General features: G+C 42.0%; 1 protein-coding gene and 1 long non-coding RNA gene across 13 annotated transcripts in view; both read left to right on the top strand.

Moving 5' to 3' along the window:
* Positions 1-17789, top strand: part of LOC147599723 (uncharacterized) — a 344381-nt gene that overhangs the window by 47561 nt on the left and 279031 nt on the right. The window lies entirely within an intron of this gene.
* Positions 7870-17789, top strand: part of ATP11B (ATPase phospholipid transporting 11B (putative)) — a 68777-nt gene continuing 58857 nt past the window's right edge. For all 12 annotated transcript variants that reach the window (XR_015259314.1, XR_015259315.1, XM_086754222.1 and 9 more), the window contains exon 1: positions 7870-8065. Coding sequence is in view for 10 of the 12 variants with exons in the window: in XM_086754222.1 (XP_086610348.1) it covers positions 8039-8065 (27 nt within the window). In the remaining 2 variants the exon portion in view is untranslated. The remainder of the gene's footprint in view (positions 8066-17789) is intronic.

The raw sequence follows: 17789 nt of genomic DNA, 5'->3' as shown, positions 1-17789 counted from the left end.
AGCCTACGTGTCTTTTCTTGAAGCTTAGCCAGAAGTGAAATGCGGAAGTGTTGTGGTATCAGTAGTACCATGATCTCTCATTAGGCTATACATATACTTTTGTTATATGACATAAAACTTGTGCTAAAATTAATGGTACTTAATTATGGTACTCCATCCTGAAGGCCAGTAAAGTCTAATTCCCCAAGAGCAGGGGATAGATAACACCACTTTACTATGTTTACCCCAAAATCTTGTTTGTGATTGCTATTCAAAACCATCAGCACCAGCCTAAACTAAATTACAATGTGCCGTGTCCGGGGGTGAGGAAAGCATGACTGATGTGTACAAACCAGCACTGGGCACAGCACGGGACAGAGGCCCCTGGAGGGGCAGGGAGTGGTGGGAGATCCCCAGACTGACAGACCAGGGACTATACCACCACCCTAGCGAGGAATCAGGGCCAGCCTGGAGATGGTGGCCATCTTCAACTAAGAGATCAGATCATCAGTTTAGTCCAAATCAACAGGTCTATGACCAGACAGGGCTGGAGATTAGCATCACATGCTCTCATTTGGGCAGGATGGGCAGCCCTAGGCTGCTGAAATGGAGCCCCCCAGGCCCATGGGCAGGATGAAGGGAGGGTCTATGTGAGGTTGTTGAGGTCCACAAAACTCCATTAGCACCCTCAGGGCCCTGAGGGAGGTGAGCAGCTGTTTGGAGAGAGCATGGCGTTGCTGGTGGACACACCACACCAGATCAGGAGATCTGTGTGAAGATATGGAGCGTGTTATTAGCATACATGTTAGCATTTGGTTTAGGTAGGAAGGATGGTGGTGCTTAAGAGACTGAAGATACTCATTCTGAGATGCAGATAGGTCCCATAGCAAATATCAGCTGGAGATGTGCTAAATGTACAATTTTTGAAGTGCCAAAAACTTTGCTGTAAACACTGTATTGGAAGGAAGAAGTAGTTTGCCAGCTTATTCTGTTTGGCAAACACTAAATGCACTAAATGCTGTATAAAATGCACCTCTGTTAGAAAAAAATTGCTTTTACAGCTGCACCAATGAACAGCCTCTAAAGTGTTGAGTAAGTGCAAACTACTGATTTTGTCTTGATCTGTGAGACCTTCTCATACCCACTGGTATATCTGAAACCTGTGTTCATGGCCAGCATTGGCAAAGCTCTTTTATTTTGTCCTTTAGAGCCCAAGGTGGCTGTATCAGTTTCAGATGAAGCACTGAAATTGTCTTTACCTTGCCAAGGTGTCTGTCTTGCCCCTCCAAGCTGTCTCTGCCGTGTTTGCTGAGGTTTTTGCATAACCCAGACACACTGTACCCTCTGCTTTGTCATGGACATGCCTGAGCAAGGGAGTAACCATGACCCTTTTAGACACCTGTACAAAGAAGGGACAGAGTTAGAGTCACTGTCCACCAGTTTAATTTCTCACACGCTTGAGACAGGGACAAACCCACGGACACTGGGTAATATCCTGTCACTTACCACTCATGCACATACTTAAATGGTGGGGAGTTGATGGAGAGCGCTGAATTAAGGCACTCCTCAATTTTTCTGCCTTTATCCTTGGATGAGTTGAGAAAACAGAAGAGCCTTGAAGAGGAGCCTGTGTAATCATAGCTCATCGCTGGAAGTGATAAGATCCATAGTTAGGTTTTCAGCATTTAAGATGGCTACAACACAGCCAACAGCTCAGCAAGGAACACCTTGAGGAATACCTGCTTTGTAATTTGAGTGCAGGGTAGGGACATCTTAAGCTAGCTTTATATGAACTAGCTCCAATAGTAGAAACGCTGAGCCCTGGCAACATAAAACATATATAATATAGATAGACCCCTAGTTATGACAAGCTTACTTCGTATCTAAATCCCACTGAGATTTAGTAACAAAAGGTTTTTCCATCTTACGTGACTTGCAAAGTCTGAACCAGAGAGTCCTCTCAGAAAACATCTATCAAATTCAGTAGTTTGTCCTCCAAGATATGGGAAATGGAGGTTCTACATGAGGGTGTTTGAAATCCTACCTCCCACTACCTGGAGAACGTCCCATATAGTAGGTGTTACACTATTTTGAAATAAACTGTTAAGCCAAGTGAGAGTGTGTACAGCCATGAACAGAATTCCTATGCTCTTTTCCCACAAAGATTTCAAATTTCTTTCCAAAGTAACATACCTAGGTGTGTAAGTGTTTGTATGACAGTTGTCACAGCAGTAGTGTCCTAAGAGACTAGTGTCAACAGACCTGGATACTAGTCCCTGTGTTCTCCAGAATTCAGTCTTTCATTATCTACTCAGTGGTCTTAACTGAGATGCTTCAGAGCAGAAAAAACCTTCCCTGTAGAATATATTATGAGATGAGTGTTTATTAAGAAATCTCAACATTGAGATGCATCCTTTTCTACCTGGCAATTTTTCACTTGAGCATATAAATTAGGGCAAGTGTAAGAATTAACTAGTTGGAAAAGTGTATTTTAATAAATCACTAAAGAGTCTTGAGAAAAATCCACATTTTATAAGGATGTCTGTGTTTATAATACAGAATAGCAAAATGATGTCACTGTCCAGGATATTATAGCAATTAACTGACTAATCTTAACACACTTCCTCACAAAACCCTGTTTTGCAAGATTATGAGTCCTCCAGTTTCCATCAAGACAGGGCCATTGGAGATGTTCCAAACCTTATGAGCTGTGGGTTCAAAATTTAGCTCTTCCTTTAAAAAAAAAAAAAAGAAATTTAAAAAAGGGCATGAACAACTAGAGTTTTTTAGTCTTCATTCTGGTCATACGCAGCTTTATGAAGATAAGGCATGGCTTTTAAACATTTCCAATTTCCTCTAATCTTGGACTGCTTCCCTAGGGGAAAAAAAAAAAAGGCAGTTCTAGAGAAAGCCACAAGCCAAACAGAATGGCTTACAGGCAACACATAATTGAAAAGTTAACAATGAGGCTTAAAGTGAGGATTAACTATTGAGCTTTCCTGAGCTTGCTGTTATCCTGGGGCCTTGCAAACTGAGTAGCACTGACCCTAAACTCTCTGACTTGCAGGCCAGGCTATTCCACACAGCCAGGAGATCGTGTAAGTGCAGAGTGTCTCTCTGTGGAGTACGGTGCAGCGCAAAGTCCTCTGTGTGTGTGACAGGTTTGACCTTCTGCATGGCACATGGAGCCCCTAACCTGGCACTCTGGGATCCAGCTCTGTTGAGCTCAATGTGTTGGGTAGAAGTTGAAGCTCTACACTGTCAATGAAGCTTTCAAATTAAAAGAAAAAAAAACAAACCAATAATAGAAAGGTGAGGTCTTAAGTCAGGACCCAGGTTTTAGCAATTGAGAGAATAGGTAAGAAGAAGAAATAACAAAATAATGCACTGTTGTGTAGATCCAGTAAGTATCTTGGAAATGTCATCTTGTGCATCCTGTAATTTAATCTGATCTTATTTCTTGCAGAGCACAAAAAAAAAAAAAAAGGAATAAGAAACTACACAAAAGGTTTTCCTTTAAAAAGCTCAGTTCATTTTCTGACTCTCTTACCTTTTCTCTAAGGACTGGTTGCTCTAGGCAAGAATCCACATGTGCGTTTAGACGAAGAGTCTTGTGACTGGAAATCAGCCACTGATTATCTATATATAATTGGTGCTTCAGCCAGTAATTGAATGTCTGTGGAATAAAGATGGCTTGAAGAAACTCTGTGTCTCTCAGGCAGCTCTTTCCCTCTATAGATGAGAAACAAAACGGGCATTTTTATAGTTAGTGTACATTTTTAATTAGCACTGTAGTTACCTAAATAAGTAATGCATAGATTAAAACACTCATTTAAAGAAATAACAAAATACTTAATTAAAAACAAATAGCGCGTGAGAGGAATTATCCATCAGGAAAACGGTGTACTGTAAGGAGCTATTGCTAGTCCTTCGCTACACAAACCTACATCCCTGCTCCACTCCTCTTAGGCTTTGCTGTTTTTCTGTTTGGCCTCAAAGGCCAGAGGTGCTCCCCAGCTGCAAAACAAGACCTGGGCTGCCCCACTGCCAGGGCACCAGAGAGCACCAGCCACTTTGCTGTCGTGTGCCTCGTTTGCTCTGCGGCAGTAACCTAGGATGCGGCTGGTGGAAGAAATTCTGGAGGCAGCTCACCCTCTGTCATGATGCCACACTTCCATCTCATCTTATCACATACTAGATGCGGCCATACAGCTGTACGGCACGCCAACACTTCACCAGCTCCTGCTGAAGAACGGCCCCAAAACACCATTCAAGAATAATGGAAATGCATGAATGTCTTGCACAAGAACAAGCTCAAGGAGTAACATCAGCAGCCCTAGTGTCAATTTGATGGTTCTATGTTCAGGCAATGGTTCTGTGGTTACTAATATTTAATTTTATAAACCTAAAAGTAGTAGAATTCATTACATGAGAATTACTCATGCATACAGAATTAAAAGCTTGCTGGACCTAACATTTAAGTGTGTGCTTTTATGTTTGTGTACAGATTATTGTATCAGACAATATTTGTGTCCTCGTCTTGCTAAACAAACATCTGAAATCATTGCTTCTGTAGACATTTAACTGGAAAGCTTGGAGTCTCATCAAGAAAGCCTAGGCAATGGGTTAAACCTAATCTTCATATCAGAAGGTGACTTTTCTTCAGCAGTTACTTTTTTTTTCTGCATAAGCCAGCTGTGCAAATTCAGGTGGCTTCAGGGTGTTGTAGTTCAGCCCCGATCAGGACCAGACTACGCAGTCTCTCTCTCGCTCCCCCCACCCTCCGAGAGAATAGGGGGAGATGATATAAGAAAAACGGCTCAAGGTTTGAGATAAGGACGGGGAGAAATCCTTAAAGTTACCGTCAGGGGCAAAACAGACTCGACTTGGGGAAAACTATTCATTTATTTCTAAAATTAGCAGGAGAATGAGACAGGGAACAAGATAACCTCCCCCCCACCCCTCCCTCTTCCCGGGCTTAACATTATCTCTACTACCTTCCCCTCCCGAGCGGCACGGGGGGGGAAAAGGGAATGGGGGTCGCGGTCAGTTCATCACGCGTTGTTTTACGCCGCTGTATCATCGTCAGGGGAAGAACTCCTCGCATTCCTCCTCTGCTCCAGCGTGGGGTCCCTCCCACGGGCCACAGTCCTTCGTGAAACTGCTCCGGCGTGGGTCATCTCTTCCACGGGGTGCAGTCCCTCTAGAACAGCTGTCCCAGCGGGCCCTCCACGGGCCACAGCCTCCTTCAGGCCTCCACCTGCTCTGGCGTGGGGTCCTCCACGGGCTGCAGGTGGATCTCTGCCCCTCCGTGGACCTCCATGGGCTGCAGGGGGACAACCCGCTCCACCATGGTCTTCACCACGAGTTGCAGAGGAATCTTGGCCAGGAGCCGCATTACTCCTCCCCCTCCTTCTTCACTGACCTTGGCGTCTGCAGCCGTTCCTCACAACAGGCTGGCAGACGTCTCTCAGGATCCTTTTTACATCTTATTCACTTCTCATCTCTCCACTTCTTGCAGCCAGGCCGGGCCGAGTTGGGCCCAGTCGGCTGCCCGGCGGGAGGCCAGAGGGTGAGGCCTGCAAGGCCCATGAGGCTCGCGCCTCCCCCTCTCTGCCCCCCGCTCAGCTGCTTCACATCTTCTCCTCCTCTTTTTCCTGTTTTCCCCTACTTAAATACGTTATCGCAGAGGCGTTATCACGGGACATTCTGCTACCAATTGGCTTGGCCTTGGCCAGCAGCGGGTCCGCCCTAGGCCCGGCCGAGTCCACTGAACAAAGGGGAGCGACTTCTAGCAGTTTCCTACAGAAGCTACCACCTTAGGCCCCCCCTCACTAACAAAACCAGAACATAGGGCAATATTTTAACGTGGGATCTCTGATATGGGAATCTTCATTCTTAATACAGTTGACCTTTGATTTCAGAAGTGCTGCAGTGTTATTGGCTAATCAATATTTGGGTTGGCTGCTCTGCTTCAGTTTTTCTCTTCTGAAAACTATTTATCTCTCAAGGATGAGATGGAACTTCATAAATGTCTAGTGTGGGCTCCTGAATGATTTTAAAAGCACAAAGTTTTACAAGCCAGGACGCTAGGCAAGGATGTTATTCTGGTGGAATTTTGCTGTATATTGCAAAAGGAATGCAGTCAGAGCCTTCTGCCACACATAGCAAAATAATTTCATCCTAGCAATATACTTTTGTCCACTAAAAATATGTACTTTTTAAAGTTAATAAACTGCAGAGTTCAAATAACTTGTAAATTGCTCCCAAGTTTTGTCTGGTGAAATAATATCGTTACTGCAACCTGGAACAGGAAGCACAAAGCAGCTTTATGTAACACAACTGCAAGCCATGGAAATAGAGGCTTGCAGAAAGTGCAACTCACACTTGAATTTGGCAGGGACACGGCAATAAATAGACTTGCACTTCAGAGAAATGGCATATGATTTTTAGTGTGTAGTGGTCAGGAACCCGTTCTACATCTAATGATAAAGGAGGAGCACAAGAATATTGAGTGTATCAGTTAAGCTTCTGGCTTAAGGCTCCTCTCCAGGCAACATGCCATAGCTATGAAATCACTCTGTTATTTTAGACTTCACTTTAGATGAATAGGGTACTGCAAGCTGTTTGAAACTCAGCTTTGATGTTTTAAAATGTTTTGAAATAATGCCTAGCATTTAATACAGAGTTTTGCTAACATTAGCTTTCCTAAGTGCCTAATAAAAACAGTCTTATTCCCCACTGTTTTAAGGTTCTTTTTCTAATTAAATGCAGATGCTTAAACCATCAGCATTCACCACAAGATTCAGTTGTTCAGACATTATATCATCTATCTTAAATCCTGAATTATGTTCTAAATTTCTAACTGAACACTAAAAGCTTCATTGGCTGTATGGCAGATACGATTATGATTCGCTGCTATGTATCATCATTACCTGGAAACAAATGGGGATGGCAGGAAGAGTACTCTGATCTTCACACACAAGAAGACTTCTCAGTGTCAGAGTTGTCATTGACTTCACTGACAACAGTATTTGGTCACAAATACCCAGGTCTTTACTGCTTAAAATAATCTCCTTTAGTTCTTAGCCACACAGGCTAGAAGCTGCAGACTTTTATTGGTGTGCGTAAGTGTTTGAAGCTGAACGCTGTTTTGTTTTCACAAATAGTAGCCGTTTTCAGAGCAAAAAGGAAGATTTCAAGGAGATCACCACCTGACATCAACACATTTCAACATGCAGTTTTAACCGAACAGCGGTTTAGCACAACACTGCCAGTAGCAGGAGGAGAAAGGTGCCAGACCCTCTCGGCACAGGTGTGCCCTGCTTTGGGATACTGACACACTGTGCACTTAAGTTTAAATCAAAGGTTATCAGGCCTCTTTTCAAAGTCTTTATTCCAACATGTGCATGTTTTGCATTTTTTTAACAGCAAAACAAAGAGAGAAACAATGGAATTGTGAAACAGCTTCACTCCACCAGAAAAGCGGTGTCCCAGAGGCTCTGAGGCCCTGGCTGACAGGCCCCGAGACCGGACAGGCTGAGCTCCCCAACGGGCAGGGTGGGATTTTTTTCCAGGCCACCCCTGCCCAAGTCCCTGTAGGAGGTTGTTTGGGCTGGAGTCACTCTGACCCACGCGTGGCGCTTGTGACCCAGGGACAGTGAAGAAACTGGGCCCAGCGCTTCACCCCTGCCAGGCCAGGCCCGGGTAGCCCGCAGCACCCCACCCCCGCCACCATCCCCTCACCCCTTTCCTCCCTCCCGCCACCCCTCATCCCTCTTCCCACCTCCCCCCCTCCCGCCCTGATACGTCACTTCCTGGGGGCGGGCGGTAGCGCAGGGAGCGGCGGGGGTGTCAGCGGTGGCCCTGTGATGGCGGCGGCGGGGCGCCGGCAGCCGCGGCGGCTTGGGGCGCCGGGGGGGCTGTGCCGCTCCTAACTCGGCGTCGGGCTCCTGCGCCATGGCGAGGAGCCGCGGCGGACGGCGGGCCTGAGGCGGCGGCAACGGCGACAGCGGAGGGCTCGGCACTGCCGAGGGGGCCCCGACCCGCGCCGCCGGGGATGTTGCGCTGGGTCCGGCAGCAGCTGGTAGGTGCCTCCCGCCGCGGCGGGTCGGGGAGGGCGCGGCGCCGGGCCGCGACCGGGGGGCTTCTTCTGCCCCCCAGGCACCCCCGGACCGGGCGGCTCCTCGGCCCGATCCTCCACGGCGGCCCCGTCCCGATGCCTCTGCCCGGCCCGCTGCCGCCGCGGGGTCCCCCGAGGAAGCGGGGGTGCGGGCGGGCTGAGGGGGAGCAGGGCCGGAGTGCGTGACGGGGAGAGTCCTTTCCCCCGCCCGGAGCGAGGGATGGTAGGAGCTGGGGAGACCCGCAGGCTGCGCTTGAATCGTTATTGTCGTTTTTTAAAAAATTTATTTTTAACAAGTATCGGAGGGTTTGGAGTGTGCCGGGTTTCGAGGGTTTTTTGGGTTGTCTTTTTTTTTTTTGCCTTCTCTTGAAACCACGTTGACGCAGAGGAAAGCACGTTCCCTTACCTGTGGCCCCCTTCGGGAAGGGCTCCCCAAACTTCTTTTCGCGGAGGAATGACAGTGCCTTTTTTTTGCGGACCAGCACTTCGGGGATTTGCTAGCCTCTCTTCCTCCTCCACGTTGCGAAATCTTCCGAGACTTTTTCACCCGGTGTGCGTCTCGTCTCATTTATTTCCCCGTACCCGAGAGCTTTGCAGCCGTTGCCTCTCCCGTGTGTACCGGGGCTTTGAAAGTGACGAGAAATGGAAGAAAAACATCCGTGAAATGCTTTTCGCAGGCGAAACCACTTGAAAAGGGCTGCAGGTCGAGGGTGTCTCCCTCTGAATAGGCGCTTCTTCCTGTGCTTGTGTTAACATGCAGGGGAAATAAGGCGGCCGTGAGTGTAACGTCTGTGGTGCTGGAGCAGGGAAGTACATTGAGTTTGACTGTTTTGATTTGAAGTATTGGCCAGCTTCCTGCGCCCTCCAGCATTATTTCTCTTGTATTTTCTCAAAGGGAGAAAATATTTCTGAATTATGTATTTAGAAAGTTACTTTTCCATTCATTGGAGTTACCTTGCATCACAGTTGTTGCCCAGGTTAGTATGAGAACTTAAATTAGCTAGATGTTTATATTGTAATGGTTAAAGCTTCTGTCTCACTAATGTTTTGTTTAATTTGTTACATCAGTTTTTACAAAAAAGATACTTTTTTGTTTGTTTTTTTTTCCCTTTTCTTCCCCTGCCTCCTTTCCCAAGTCCCATAGATTTTCCCAGATCTGTGTGTGAAGCACAGAGCTTGTGGTGGTGGTCTCAGTGCCAGCTTGACGGTGCTCACTAGTTTGGTTGGAGACCAAGAGGTATTGAGCTGGAAATGTATTGCTCTGTCTGAGCTCTGGCTGCACTCTTCTGTTCTGTACCAGTCATACACGTGTTTTTTTTAGAATAAAGCCTGTTTGGCATAATATAGCTATAACTTTTTTTTCCCCTTGAAGTTGGCTTGAGGCTTATGTGTGTGGTTTTTAAAGAAGCATTATGTTGTTTTCTCTAGGGTTTAGGTTAGGACTGTATCAGTGCTAGGAATTCGTATATCAAACATGGTTACTTTTCTCACTGTGAGTACACTGACTAGCTTTCCAGAAATGTGTGCCCTTAATAGAAAGTAAAAGCTTAGTGTAATAAGATGAGCAATAAACCTAGCACTAAGGCTTTTGTCATTCTGAAGGAGACTGTTTGATGGGAAAATAACTGTTTAAAACTTGCACTAGTTTTAACAGAGAAGGATTAGTGTAGTAGAAGAAAGGGATAATAAAAAGTCAAGATGCTTGAACAGACATGTAAATATGGTACTACGGAAAAAAATTATTGCAATGATACATGTTTTGTGTTTTCTTTTCTATAAACCTCACTGTTTGATGTTAATGGCTTGGTTGTTTCGCAGCTCATAAAGGTGAAAAATGGCCTAAGATAGGTATCACACTGCATGTTTCTTAAGAGGGAAACTCAAACAACTCATCCTTATGTGTAATTGTTGGTTTAACATAGATCCCACCGTGCACTTGCTTCTTCATGTCTGTGATGCTTGGGTTCTGAAAGTACTTCAAAGGGCCGAGAACCTGGGGAAAGATGCTGAGAAAATAATCAGAGCAAGTGGGAAGAGTGGAGTGGCAGAAATATTTGAATCGAAGGGTGGCAAAATCTGTGTCTGACTTATTTCTGCTAGGAGAAAAGAAGACTATGTGGGTTTGGATGCCTTTAGAACATGTATTTGTACCTGTGCTTGATGTGGCAACAGGATTTGAAAAAAGTGTTCTCTTCCATACAGGAGGGTTGAAACCAGACAAAATATGTGGGAATGATGTAAATGAGATCTTGTAGTTGTACTAAAGAAAAATGTTGGTGTGCAGGAATGTTGGAAAGTAGTAAGGGATTGGGGAAAGTGGGAGGGACTGGTACTTTGCTGAAGGTGCTTTTAGGTAGTTATTAAGTACTCTCTGTACGAAATCAACACATGTTTTGCAATGTCTTGTTTGTTTAATAGGACAAAATTTCATATACTGATTAATGAGATTGTCCTGAGCGTATATGGTCTTGAGGACTTGTGTTCTGTAAGAGCTGTGAAAAGGGCAGGGAAAATGAAGTAGGTGGTCTTAGAAGTCAGTAATGAGAGGACCTGGTATGGAATTCAAATTATTTCAACTAAGTTCTTTAAGTGGTAACTTTGCTGTGCTTCAGTCTGTGAAGATCTATGCATGCCTGTATAGCTACATAAAGGGATGACTAGTCCTCTCAGAACAGGAGACGTGCTGAGAATGTAAGACTTTCTTCATCTTTAGTATGGTCTTACAAGTCCAAAACTGTTTTCCGACCGAGGTGTTATTGGCCTTTTCAGTGAGTTGTTGTATAACAGAAATTGGTGACAATAAATACTGTTGCTCAGTCTTCAGTGCCTGTGTGGGACTTTTTAACAAATCATCAGTTTGTTTTGGTCTTCAGCCTGTTTGCTCAAAACCACCCTACACAGACAGTTTATCAGTTTTTCTTCATCTAATGCTGTCCCATACTAAATAAATTGCATGGTAAGTCATTAACGGCATGCAACTTTCTAGTTAATATTATTATATTATATTATCTAGTTAATAGTTGGAAGTACTGAAGTTTTATTAATAAAAAAGTGTAGAGACAAATGGATTTTACAATTCATTGCTCTGAGTAAAATGCCTTATGTATTTCAAAGACATACTTTGAGCATGAAACGTGCCTGAGGTCCAGCTATGTTGCCTTGAGATCTCAGAAAGATGGTAGGCATGTGGATTTACTGAGGGTTGCATAACACCACAGTCACAGCCAACTCTGCTTGGAAAAAAAGCAAACGGGTAAACAACAGTTGATAGGAAGCATCATTAATATTCAGGAATAGTGCAGTAAATTTTATTTGCCTTTCTAGATATGATGGGTTAGACTATATAGCTAGTCTGTGTACAGCAGAGCGCTTTTGTGGCTCTCGTGGTCACGTTTGTGCAGTACCAACACAAAACAAGAGTACAGAGTGGCATCTGTAATGCACAGTGACTTTCTGTACTACTTCTAGCTTGATGGGTTTATCACAGTGTTTGGACCGTGCTGATGTCCTGGTGGTGTACATGGAGTGCAGGAGCTGTTGCAGTGGTGTTAACAGGCAGTAACGACAACTTCAGTTGTCTGGCAAGGAGATCTGCAAAAATTGTGATAGAATACCAGTGTGCGTAGGATCTTAGCTGCATAATTTTGAAGTATTAGTCCTGTCAAGTGAAGAAGGGTCTCTGGATTTTGCTTCTAGTTGCTTTTATTTGGAGTTTGAGCCTTTTGATCTGTTACTTAATAGTGCAGTGATGTACAAAAGATACTGCATGGAGAAAACCTAAGAGCTACATTCGTGGTCCCTCTTTTATACGTGACAGTTCAAGAGAAGCAGAATTAGGCTGTATTTGTCAGAATATCTTCCTACAATTTAAGAACTTGAATGCTGTTATGCACCGACAATATCTTTTACACTGTGCACAGCAAGGTATTCGGGCAAATGCAGCTTTGATATTTATCTGGAAGTCAAAGATAAAATGTATAGATTAATTCCTTTGGATTGAAGTCTGGTAACTAGGTTTTCCAGTTAAAAGACTATTTTATTTTGTGGTTATAGGAAGGTTCAGATTGGGAGGGACATCAGGAGTTCATCTATTCCAAAAGTTCTACATAGCCTGCATTGAGAGGTGATCACAGGGAATGTTTTTGACTATTTTGTGTTGGTTGTACCTGTCACACCTCCCCCCCCTCCCCCAAGCAATATCTGTAGGAGTGTTCTTGTTCATCTTTTGGATGTGTTCTAATGAAAAGCTTCTTCTACTAATAAGAGAAATGTCCTCGAACAGATTAGCACTGGAGGACTGTATGTTTGGAATGTTCTTCCCTTTCCATCCAGGTGCTGGTATCTGTTAAGGTGTTCCGAGAGGACAGCTGGTATTCTGTGATAATTTGCAGTTATTGGCATTCTGAACAAGGTAGACAGCATTTGATCTCATTGTTTGCATTGACGTCTGTATTATTTTCAGTCATTTTATAGCATTGAACCAATGCAGTTACTTCTTTTCCTTCCCCAAAGAATTCCCTGTACTTTTTGAATGCTGAAAGTACTTTGGACTAATCCAATGACTGAGGATCCTGGCTTCTAAAATCACATTGCTTTTCTGAAATACAATTTCCCCTTCTTTTCTTACTTGTCATTGAAGCTTTTTTCCCCTTTTTGTTAAAATTAGGTGAGTGTTATTGTGTACTAGAAAAATAAATGTATATTTGCTCAAAAGTGTTACTCTGGTTCAGACTGGACTGCCCAGCTAATACGTTCTGTATTGTCACTGAAGGATCAAGGAGAAACGTGTAAAGGTTTGAGCTTTGGTTAGAGCAGTTTGAGAACTGGAGGTTAATGACTCCCCTCATATAACCTCGCACAGGAGAAAATGTGGGCCTGGGCTAGAGATATTCTGCAGTCTGCTGGGCTAGTCCTCCCATTGTGTTTGGGTCTTTTAACCTTATTTGCTTTTTTCTGTTCTGCGGCTGCTGAAGGCTAATACGTTTGCAGCACAGTGTGTTCCAAAGCGTGCAGAATCTGGCCCTGTCTTCAGCCAGCTGTCTGTTCCAAATGGAGACATACGTTGTGTCCTGTGTGATTTCTGTATCTTATCCATAAAAATTAAACTCTAAATTTAAAAACTGCCTACTAAAACCTAGTCAAACCAGTCTTGACACTGTTTCTTTCAAAGACCGTTTTAAAAATGGGAAGGTCAGGGTTGTCTGATGTGCTGCTTTGCTGTGAGACTTGAATGTTTGACCTGTATCTCGTCCCATCCTTTTTTTTTTTTCCCTAGCCATGAGCCTTTTAAGCAGCAAATTCTTATTGTGCCAAGCTTCTACTTGTCACACAATAATATGACCATTTAATGGACTGTATGATATTCTTGCACTAACAGGGTCCTGCTCCCTTAATAGCTACTGTCTCCTGAGGGAGAAAAGTATTATTTTGTTGACAAAGAGCTGAATTTAGTAACATCCAACAAGTGTTTTGCATATCACTGGTATTTGTTTTTCTAGTTTTGGATGGGTTGGCTGAATTCGTTAGAACTTCTGTGTGCTTTCTTGTGGGTTGGAGAGATAGAAGTTATAAGAGAAAAATATAATAATGTGTTTAAAATTTGTTTAAAGCATCGTGACTTGTACCTTTCACTAGTGGTCTGCCATCTGTTTTTCTATATTGTATTGTGATGTCCTCAGTAGTTATGACTATTTTTGTAACTATTTCACTGGGGAAAAGGTATCTACAGTATACCTCTGGAAAAAAATCCTTTAGTTTCTAGCAAAAAAATCTGTTTGTAAGCCAGCACATAAGAACTGTAGCAAAATAGATCTGACAAAGTGCCTCTGTAAATGCAAGGTCATATCTTCCAGCAAAACACAGGTGACATATTTGCAGCTAGACTTTTTTTTTTATACAAACCTCTTTTCAACTGCTGTTGAAAAAAAACCCACTTAGCAATAGTACAGACCATGGTAGAAAAGACAGAAACTAGGACCGACAGCTACACTGTGATTTAAAAAACAAAACCCTGCAATTCCTTGGCCTCCCACATGCTGTGACTTAAGAGGATTTTTTTTTTTCTTGTTTACTTTGAATAAAAATAAGCATGGGCAAGGAGAACTTTCCTGTAAATGGTAAGGAAGGATAATGATGTAGACAAAAGGCAAGCTGTTTGGTTTCATCCTGAAATATTTTACCAGGGGAAGAAGTTTTATATGGTTTATACCAAAAAGTGTGTTTTGTCATATGTTATTACATTTCCTTACTCCTTTGCACATTTTTTGTAGTAGGTTTGTGGATGACTGTGCTGATTTTTGCAGATATTTACATATCTGTTTGGAAAAAGAAAATAGAAAGCAAGCTTAAGATGTAGCAAGCTTTAAGTATAAACTAGTTTGTAGACATATCTGAAAGCAGAACATTAAACTGATACTTGGGACATAAATCGTGTTTGAAACTGCGTTAAAACTTAGTGATATTCGATGAATGGAGTATACTCAAAATGGTAACGTTAATTTTTATAGAGCAGGCTTTATCAAAGCATGTTTAAAGGAAGAGCTAGACAGTTTTAGCTATGAACTAAATTATCTTCCTGTGAAGTTTGTTAAGCAACAACTGCCACAGCAATTGTCAGTATAATTTTGGCACACGTTTTGAAAAAGCATAAGATTTATTATCTAGGGGTGGTTTTGAGGGAAGAATTTTTTTTAAGTTGTTTTTTCATACTGAAGGAAAATGTGAATTTGATTTGCAGTGCAGGAGCTGATTGGCATAAGTATCTATAGTCTGTGAGAACCAATCTAAATACTGAAAATGATGGTTTTCAATATTCATATGGGATAATGGTTGTATTAGTAGGCCAGAACAGGAGCCCTTCTTGCTTGTGAAAAATAGTTTTATAAATGACTCTTTAAAGCAGTGGGTAAACAGCATTTTGTTTTAAGATAGTAGTCTGTGCAGTATGCAAGCATGTGAAGGAATGTATGGTTCTCCTGTGTTTGTCCGGTCATGGACTTGACAAATGTAGGGGTTTTCTTTATATATACTGCAATTGCTAGCTACAAAATTGGAACTGCTTTCTGATTTTAAGTGGAAGTCCATAACCTGTCACAGATTTGAATGCCTTATTTAATATTGAAAATCAAAGAAAAATATTTCTTTTATGAAATGACTTTAATCCAGGGACTATGCAGAAAGGATACAATTAGGTTGTCTGGAGTTTTTTTTAGATACTATGGTTGTTCAAGGTATATGAAGGATTTGTATGTTGAATGTTTTGTTTACTGTACCGATTCTATATTTCTTAGCGTGACTTTGTTTAGTAACTGCTATTTCTGTATGATTATTCCAGAGTTGTAGCACTTTCAGTGTTCAAAGTACTTTATATGTTTTGAGCAGCGTTCTTAAAAGTGGCTATTGATTTTTGAGATCTCATTTCTTATTTTATAAAATATGATGCCCTATAGTTGCCTCCTGATGGGTGTCTAAAGTTACCCTTCGGCTTTGAAAAGCTTGCCTACTCTCCATTTGTATGTGTCTGAGAGAGACATGATACTGCAGGTAAGGATAACTAATTGGTAGAGCCCAGGAGGAAAACTGGTAATTCTGAAATTAAAATTGTGTGGTTCGAACTTCAGAGACGTCTTCATTCCCGCTTCTTTAGAGAAGTGGGGTACCTGGGGAATCACAGTAAAAGACCAAACGTTTTGGACCACAGCTACTGTCAAGTTTCAACTTCACTTAGACTTCTTGAACCTTTATTATAATACATTTTTTTTTTTTTTAAGGAAAAAATTTAAAGAGCACTGAATGGCCTTGCAAAGTAGTTTGGGAGCCACTAGACGTCTTCTGAGATTGAGACTTGCTTCTTAGCATCTGAGTGCTAACTGAATTGCTTGCTTTATTAGGGTTGAAGACACATGTATTGTAAAGCCTCTGATTTATGTCATCTCTGATGTAGATAGTTTTGCCATGTGTATGTTTGAGTCTTGCAGAAAACTCTGCAGTCATTTGCTTCTCTTTTAGTGATTTCCTAATTTATTGCTTATTGCTAGCACATTTTCCTCTCTGCAACAATATAGACAACTAGTTTTTTGTGTGGTTTTTTTTTTTAAACTTGCCATTGTATCCAAGTAGCGCAGAATGTGTGATTAGAGGACATTGTTAAAGTTGGGTGTATCTTGACCCCTCCCTAATACACAAAACTGTTAATGACAGGCAAAACTCATTGAGTTTGTTTTGCTTGAACTGGCATTACTAGTCCTGTAACTTTTTTTGGTGCAGAGTTTGTCTGACAAAATTACATGGATGTGCAAATTTTCCTTATTCTTAACAAAATCACTGCTAAAGCAATAGACCAAAAGTATCACTGGATCTGTTCATTATTGATAATTTTCATAATCTGTATGTCTGAGTGTGAAAGGAAGGATCCTAAAATAAAGCAATGAATGAGGAATGTGTTATAGGCTTTTAGAATTCTAATAAATCTATAGAAAAGATTCAAAGCTTGGAATTCTGTTGAAGACAGTCACAAAAATGGAGCTGTTATAAAATATTAGGTTTGTTTTATGGTATGATGTCCAAATTGGATTATACTTAATAAATACTGTGATTTGGATTGTAGGGAAGGTTAACCTTTTCCTTAATTGATGCAAAGTTGGGGTATTTTAAAATTAAGCGGTGTCCCTAAATCTCTGTTAAAATTCTTTGCTACTAGCGGAAACCGGACATGGCATAACAGTCTTCGAGAGCACTGTAGCCTAACTTGCGTGCTCAGCTTGCTTTTCCTTTCTGATTTTATTGATGGTACAAGACCAGTATGTTTGGCGTCAGTCACCTGGCACAGGGAAGTATGTTAGCAGTGAGAGAGGCTAGTTTAGCTTGATTGTTATTTTTGCAGATAAATAAGGAGAAGATAGATGACTTTTTTAAGTAGGGGTTTTTCCAAGTTGTTTTTATGGGCATTTTGACAAAATAAGGTAAAATAAGAACAACTTGAGCTGTAGGTAACTAGGACTTTGTTCCAAGCACCAATAAATACAGTGCTAGGTTTCTTTTTTTTTTTTTAATTTTATGAAAGGAAGGATTATTGCTTCATGATTTCTCAGGCCTTGTTTCCTAGAGTATTTGTTTTCACAAAATAACGTAGTCCGCTTGTAGGTCTTTTAGGTGGTTATAACATGATTTGTTACCAGATAGTTTAAACCACTGTAGATACAGTAGGCAGGAAGAGGAAGTTGCATGAATAGTGCATGACTTTTAATAGTATTTTATTCCTTTACTACAGTCATATTTAAAAGAGGAGGAAGAAATTGTGTGGCACTATGTAAACCTTAGAGTGCTTCAGGTGGTTCACTACTTTAGTTGTTAGAGCAGTTAAAAATTGCTGTGAGAGGCTGCTTCTTCCTTCACGATAACCTTTGGTATGATAAATTCAGTTTGACTACTGCCCAGTTATATGACTGAAAGAATTATTGGCTGACTGTTTTGAGTGCAAATTTACACAGACTTCTGAAAATGTGCATAGAGTGTGAATAGATCATCTTGTCTGACAAAGGGAAAAGCATTCCATGAATATTCAGGAAAAAAAATACAAAGCAAGAAAATCCATTTCCTCAAAACACTTTTAATCAAAATATACCTTGGCAGCAGTGTAATAGCAGGCTTTGGGGCTGTTTGCCAAGAAATGCGGTGTTCTATTTCTGCA

The sequence above is a fragment of the Chlamydotis macqueenii genome, chromosome 9 (genome assembly GCF_036417535.1).
Source record: "Chlamydotis macqueenii isolate bChlMac1 chromosome 9, bChlMac1.mat, whole genome shotgun sequence".
NCBI classification, from domain to species: domain Eukaryota; kingdom Metazoa; phylum Chordata; class Aves; order Otidiformes; family Otididae; genus Chlamydotis; species Chlamydotis macqueenii.
The sequence above is the reverse complement of the archived record's forward strand: the minus strand, read 5'-3'. Positions and strand labels throughout refer to the sequence as shown.